The sequence below is a fragment of the Thunnus albacares genome, chromosome 11 (assembly GCF_914725855.1).
Source record: "Thunnus albacares chromosome 11, fThuAlb1.1, whole genome shotgun sequence".
NCBI classification, from domain to species: domain Eukaryota; kingdom Metazoa; phylum Chordata; class Actinopteri; order Scombriformes; family Scombridae; genus Thunnus; species Thunnus albacares.
Genome location: NC_058116.1, coordinates 34363295 through 34370794, shown reverse-complemented (window position 1 = coordinate 34370794; position 7500 = coordinate 34363295). Strand labels below are relative to the sequence as shown.

At 40.2% G+C, this 7500-nt stretch overlaps 1 protein-coding gene across 3 annotated transcripts in view; it reads left to right on the top strand.

The window, feature by feature from the left end:
- The window catches only part of gtdc1 (glycosyltransferase-like domain containing 1), a 52010-nt gene that overhangs the window by 35638 nt on the left and 8872 nt on the right, over positions 1–7500 (top strand). For all 3 annotated transcript variants that reach the window (XM_044365769.1, XM_044365770.1, XM_044365768.1), the window contains 2 exons: positions 16–129; positions 882–983. In XM_044365769.1, the coding sequence (XP_044221704.1) occupies positions 16–129; positions 882–983 (216 nt within the window). The remainder of the gene's footprint in view (positions 1–15; positions 130–881; positions 984–7500) is intronic.

The following is a 7500-nucleotide window of genomic DNA, read 5'->3' as shown; positions in this document are numbered from 1 at the left end:
CTTCTTCTTTTTCAGGCTGCTGCCCGAACACAAACTCCTTCGCCGGCCTGCAGAGCCGTCTCATATTGATGACATCATCACGCCGCAGGGCGAGCAGCAGCATGGTCCTAATAAACCACAGAGTTCACGGTAAACACAGCAGAGTTTTCTTTACCTTCACTTCTTTAGATTCAGTTTAGTTATCATTGTCCAGAGTAACGTATCATACAGCGTCAGCAGTATAAACATTCACGCGTCGTACGTCTCTACACATCATGCGGTTCATTACACTCCAACTATTTTTCATCTGTCAACACTTTTCAAATCTGCTAAATAATGTAAGACTTCAGGTAGATGTGACTGCAAGCTGCGCTGCATTCTGATTCCTGGTTAAAGAAATGTCAATATAATTATTTCCTCGCATCTCACTTAAGATTCATATCCCATAAAGTCAAGAAAAGATTACGTAGTTATCAGGAAAACTGCTGTATCGACAAGAAAAGTTCATGTAATTATGAGAAATGATATCACATGAACATAGGAAACAGTCTCAAAACTCACCAGACGCCATATTTAAGAGAAAATAGAACATAATTGCAAGAGAAAGTTTTTGTACTTATGAGATTCAATTACATGAAATGATCTTGTGAGAAGAACTGAAATGATTAGTTGATTAATCGATTTGTCAATCAACAGCAAATCAATCACTGTTTTTGATAATAGATTCACTTCTGCAGCTGAAATGGGAGAATCGGCTGCTGTTCTTTGTCTTTGACATGTGATAGTTAAATGAAGCTGTTACTATATTCTGACCCTTTAATTGCATTCTGATATTTTACAAACATATTTATTGATTAACTGGGAACATGATCAGACATCCGTTTTCTTTATGAACCTGTCAGACCTGAAGAACCATCAGAAGACCAGCAGGGAGATCCACATCAGTCCAGCTGTGAAGCTGAAGGACAGATGAAGCCACTGCACATCGTCTGGCCTCATCGGTGGTACGTTACATTTATTCTGTATCGTGTTCACATCAACATGTTTCTGCTGCATCAACCAGGCGAGTTTGAATCTTTCAGACTCTGAACATCAGAAGGTCTCGTTCTTATACGAGAAGAAGTCATATTAAGAAACTAAAGTCATGACTGTATGAGATAAAGATGTAATTTACAAGAAAGTCTGAAAAAAAAGCAATTTAAGAAAAAATCATGTTTTGAAATTAACATCATTGAAAATATAATTTACAGAATAATATAAATGTCAAGTTGTAGTCTGTTATGAAGAGACATCAAATAGTCATAACTTGAGAGGACAATCATGAGAAAATATGAAAATAAAGTAATTTACAGAGAAAATACTTATAAATAATATACATTATACTACCATATATATTTTTGATTTAAATTCTACCAAAAAAGTCATATTATATGGAATAAATCTGCAAATCTGCATGAAGTTGTAATTTATGAAAAAATATTGTATTACAAAAATAGTTATAATCTATGATAAAATATGAATTTGTAATTTACAACAAAAATAATATTATGACAGTAAAAATGTCTTTATCAGAAAATACATTTTTGTAATATTGAAATCAAGTCTGTGTGTCAAGTTAACATGAAAATATTTGCAGACTTAAACATTTGAACACTGTAATAATTTACAAGTTTTAATATTATGAAAATAACGTTTTGTAAAAGAAAAGTGATTTATGAAAAAGAATCATTTACAAAAGAAATATGGAAAAAAGTTGTAATTTATAAAGTCAAAGTAATTTGAAAATTATGTCATTTACAAGAAGTAAGATTATTTAGAAGTAAGTTATGAGAAAATATGAACGCTGTCAATCCTAAAAAAAAACCCACTGAAAATTAGAATTTACAACTGAAATTTCTTATTCATAAAATAATTATTAATATGAGAATAAAGATGCAAAAAATATGAACATACATTATAATTATGAAAAAAACAATTAAGAAATAAAAGTCATATTTGGAAATATAGTTAATATATATAGTAATTACAAGAAAATATGAAAAAGTATTAATTCATCAAAAATTATAAAAAATAGTAATAATTCACAAGAGTTTGAACATTATGAAAATAAAGTTGCAACATGGAAAAAGGGTCAATTAAAATGTAATTTACTATTTTAAAAAAATGAAATCTTTATGAAGAAAAGTCATAATATATGAGAGTTAAATCAGTCATCATATTTTAAAATAAGTTGGTATTTACTATAAAATATCTAGATAAACTTTCAATCATAAATGATATGGATAAAGATGTAATGTTTGAGATAAGATGATCATGATATGAAATAAAGTTGTATTTTACAGAGAATATGAACTTGTAATTGATGATAAAGAATAATATGTGGTTGTGTTTTGAGATACAGTCGTAATTTAACAGAAAATCTGGAGATAAAGTCGCTAAAAGTCGTGTGAACCGGATTTCACCGTTTCATCGCAGAGAGAAAACATGTTTTTAAATGAGATTACGGGACATGAAGACGCAGTCGTCGCTGGTTCTGATGTGTTTTTCACCTTCTCTGATATCAGTAACAAAAGCAGCCGTCATGTAATCTGCTCTAAACTGAGCAAAACACCGCTGGATTATTGCTGCAACATGCAGGCGGGTTTTATTCTGGTTTAAATTAGGATTTCCACAGAGATGTTCTGTTAATCTCTGATTGAAGCGTCTCCTCCATCTCCTGCTGCTTGTTTCAGAGCTTTAATCTGTGTGTGGCCTGGATCCTCAGATTACAGGACCGTCTTATTGCAGGCACGCTGCTTTCCAGGGGAGGCCGGGGTGGAGGCTGGGGGGGGGGGGGGGGGGGGGGGGGGGCAGCTGTTTCCAGGTGAAGATGCTGCATGAAGGGGGGGGGGGGGGGGGGGTAAATCTGTCTGTGAGAGCTTTATCAGCTTTTACCTCCAGAGGATTCATGTCCTGCTTCTCTGATTGAAACAGAAAAATAAACAACAAACAGAATTCATGGAGCTGAAACTAACAAATATTTTCATAATTCATTCATTGATTTAACATTTTATCTGAAAAATGTCAGAAAACTGTGGAAAATGCTCTTTATGTAACGTCTTAAAGCTCCTGCTGACGTCATCCAAGGTTTCATTAACAATCCAAAGTTATCAGTTTACTATAATAGTAATAATGATGAACTTTATTTTAACACAAAGAGCTCGACAGGAAAAGAATCATGTCTGACACAGAAAGGCTTTTTTTATTTTTGCTTAAAAGTGTTGTAAACATTCAGTTTGAAGACATTATTGTGAAGTTTAATATTACGCTTTAAATATCACTCAGAACTTCATGTGAAGTCTTGTTCAGTGTTTACACGTTCACGTCTCTCACTACTTCCACCAACCAAAGTTCAACGTTCAGGCCTCCGAGCGTGATCAGTGGAGTCTGTCCAATCAGGTTCTGATCAGTCATCAATATTTACATCTCACTGGTTCCTGAACTCACAGACGTCTGCTGAGAGTTCCAGTTGTATGTTTGTATGAAGACGTGTTCAGTCTCATCACCGACCAGCTGGCAGATGTTCACCCTGCTGTCTGCTGTCCTGGAGCTACAGCCTGGCAGATATTTACCAAAACAAGACCAGAAAGGAAAGAACCAATAAAGAGTGATTCACTAATTATACAGTTAGTATTTAATTATATGTGTATTACTTGTGCATCTATCTTGGTCAGTACCGTTTGTCACATGCACACACACATTATTACATGTTGAAACATGATAGTTGTAATAAAACATACCTGCTGTAGTGCTTGGTGAGGTCTCGGCTACATGGTGGACTTGGTCCCAGACTTGTCACCCAGCGCACCAGCTGTTGCCCTGCAGCTGGTAACCATGTCCTGGTTTACCTGATGCTCTGCAGAGGTGTTGCTCCCGCTTCCTCAGCTTTGCAGACTTCACACAGTCCGGTAGGTCGGAGCTGTACTGGATGGTGTTGATATTATGTGCAGTGACGGTGTTGGGGGTCAGCTGCCTCCGTAGCTGCTGTAATGTGCTGCTGCCAGCAGCACGGTGGCGTGCACCAGTGTTTAAGAGGTTAGTTAGAGGAACATCATCACTACTCTGCAGAACACACTGCTGGGACCCCGAGCTGAACTGGTACCTTACTGGTACATCTCTTCAGCAATCTCTCTTGTATATTATTGTAGAAATAATTCTTAGTGTCTGTATATTTCTTAGTGAGTCAGTAATTTGTGCCTGATGAAAATGAAGCTGCTCTGCTCTGTATGACTGTATTACTGATGTATGATTTCACCACCTGCGACCCGTCTGCTATTAATCAGAATGTTACTTTCTATGAGCCGACCTGCCTGATCCACACGTATAACTGCAATCTGCACATCGCTGCTGTCCACGTACAGGCTCTGTTTGATGTTTACAGCTGAGATTATAACAAAAACAGACAATAATATACTGAAAACGTCTGATTGTGTGTTTTAGCTCATATACTCACACACAGCAGGGCGGCGCTGTGTGTTGTTTAAGCAGCGCAACATATTTGTGAGGTCCAGCAAGTCGTTTGTGACTGACGGTTACTGTGGGAACATTTCAGGTCCGCTAGTGACAGTAACTATAGTAACGGCATGAGAAGACGTGCTTGGTTGTAGTCAGCGCTCGGTTCAGTTTGTCATTAGCTGAGCGATAGTTTGAAATGGATAAATAAGTAAGTAAAATATGAAATCCCGTCGTCTCGGGAAGATCTCTGTTCATCCCGTCGCCGGGACGACGGGACGCCGTTGGTCTCGAGTCCTGTCTGTTACACTCTCAGATGTTGACGTGCAGCTCGCAGTGTGCTCTGTGGCGTCGACATGCTTCCACATGTTTGTGTTCAGACGTGTTAATGAGCTCTGGACTGTTTGCTTTCTGCTGATCAGCTCACGTTGTGAATCGCAGTAAATACAGTTTGAATTTTAAAACGCAGCTCTTGGGTGCAACATAAAGCAGAATATTTAATCACTCATCTGTAAATGAGACCAACTCAGTCTCATCTTTCTTTTGGCCTGTGATGCATATTAATGAGCTCTCCACTGAGCATGCTCAGTCCCTGCACTTCATCCTTTTATTTCTCACTTCATGTGGATTCATCTCTGAGGTCAGTGAGGTGATGATGATGATGATGATGAAGGACCAGGGGGGCGGGGTCAGGTTGTGCTTTAAAGAAAAACTATTTAAAAAAAACTGAATTTAAATATTTTATTTTGCTTTTTGTTATTTTATCACAAACATTTTTATTGACTTTGCATTTTTGCGTCTTTTGCCTTTTTAAATTAGATTTTATTAACATCAGCCTAAACCACATCACCCTAATCCACATCACCCTAATCCACATCACCCTAACCCACATCACCCTAACCCACATCACCCTAAACCACATCAGCCTAAACCACATCACCTTAACCCACATCACCCTAACCCACATCACCCTAAACTACATAATCCTAACCCACATCACCTTAACCCAATTCACCCTAAACTACATCACCCTAACCCACATCACCCTAAACCACATCACCCTAACCCTCATCACCCTAACCCACATCACCCTAACCTTCATCACCCTAACCCACATCACCCTAACCCACATCACCCTAATCCACATCACCCTAACCCACATCACCCTAAACCACATCACCCTAACCCACATCACCCTAACCCACATCACCCTAATCCACATCACCCTAACCCACATCACCCTAATCCACATCACCCTGACCCACATCACCCTAAACTACATAATCCTAACCCTAACCCACATCACCTTAACCCACATAACCCTAACCCACATCACCCTAACCCACATCACCCTAATCCACATCACCCTAATCCACATCACCCCAACCCACATCACCCTAATCCACATCACCCTAATCCACATCACCTTAATCCACATCACCCTAACCCTCATCACCCTAAACTACATCACCCTAATCCACATCACCCTAAACTACATCACCCTAAACCACATCACCCTAATCCACATCACCCCAACCCACATCACCCTAACCCACATCACCCTAAACTACATAATCCTAACCCTAACCCACATCAGCCTAACCCTCATCACCCTAACCCACATCACCCTAACCCACATCACCCTAACCCTCATCACCCTAACCCACATAACCCTAATCCACATCACCCTAACCCACATCAGCCTAACCCTCATCACCCTAACCCTCATCACCCTAAACCACATCACCCTAACCCACATCACCCTAAACCACATCACCCTAACCCACATCACCCTAACCCACATCACCCTAACCCACATCAGCCTAACCCTCATCACCCTAACCCTCATCACCCTAAACCACATCACCCTAACCCACATCACCCTAACCCTCATCACCCTAACCCTCATCACCCTAAACCACATCACCCTAACCCACATCACCCTAACCCACATCAGCCTAACCCTAATCCACATCACCCTAACCCACATCACCCTAACCCTAACCCACATCACCCTAACCCTCATCACCCTAACCCACATCACCCTAACCCTCATCACCCTAACCCACATCACCCTAAACCACATCACCCTAACCCACATCACCCTAACCCACATCACCCTAACCCTAATCCACATCACCCTAACCCTCATCACCCTAACCCATGTCACCCTAAACCACATCACCCTAATCCACATCACCCTAACCCTAATCCACATCACCCTAACCCCCATCACCCTAACCCACATCACCCTAACCCACATCACCCTAACCCACATCACCCTAAACCACATCACCCTAACCCTAATCCACATCACCCTAACCCTCATCACCCTAATCCACATCACCCTAAACCACATCACCCTAACCCACATCACCCTAAACCACATCATCCTAACCCACATAACCCTAACCCACATCACCCTAAACCACATCACCCTAACCCACATCACCCTAAACCACATCACCCTAACCCACATAACCCTAACCCACATCACCCTAACCCTAATCCACATCACCCTAACCCTCATCACCCTAACCCACGTCACCCTAAACCACATCACCCTAATCCACATCACCCTAACCCACATCACCCTAACCCACATCACCCTAACCCTAATCCACATCACCCTAACCCTCATCACCCTAACCCACGTCACCCTAAACCACATCACCCTAATCCACATCACCCTAACCCCCATCACCCTAACCCACATCACCCTAAACTACATAATCCTAACCCTAACCCACATCACCCTAAACCACATCACCCTAAACCACATAATGCTAATTTAGCAGTTTGTTTCTGCAGGTTGTTAAAAAGCTTCATCAGGGATCAGACGTTACATTTTGAATCTTTGGCACAATAAAAGGCTTTTTATCAGTTTTCCACATTTCAGAACACACGTAGGAGAACGATCAACAGAACAGCGATCAATCACTTACAGTGATCACGGTTACAGCAATCAAAGGCTTATATGAATCAAACACCTCGGGACAGAATCATTCCAATATAAATGCTGTTTAAATT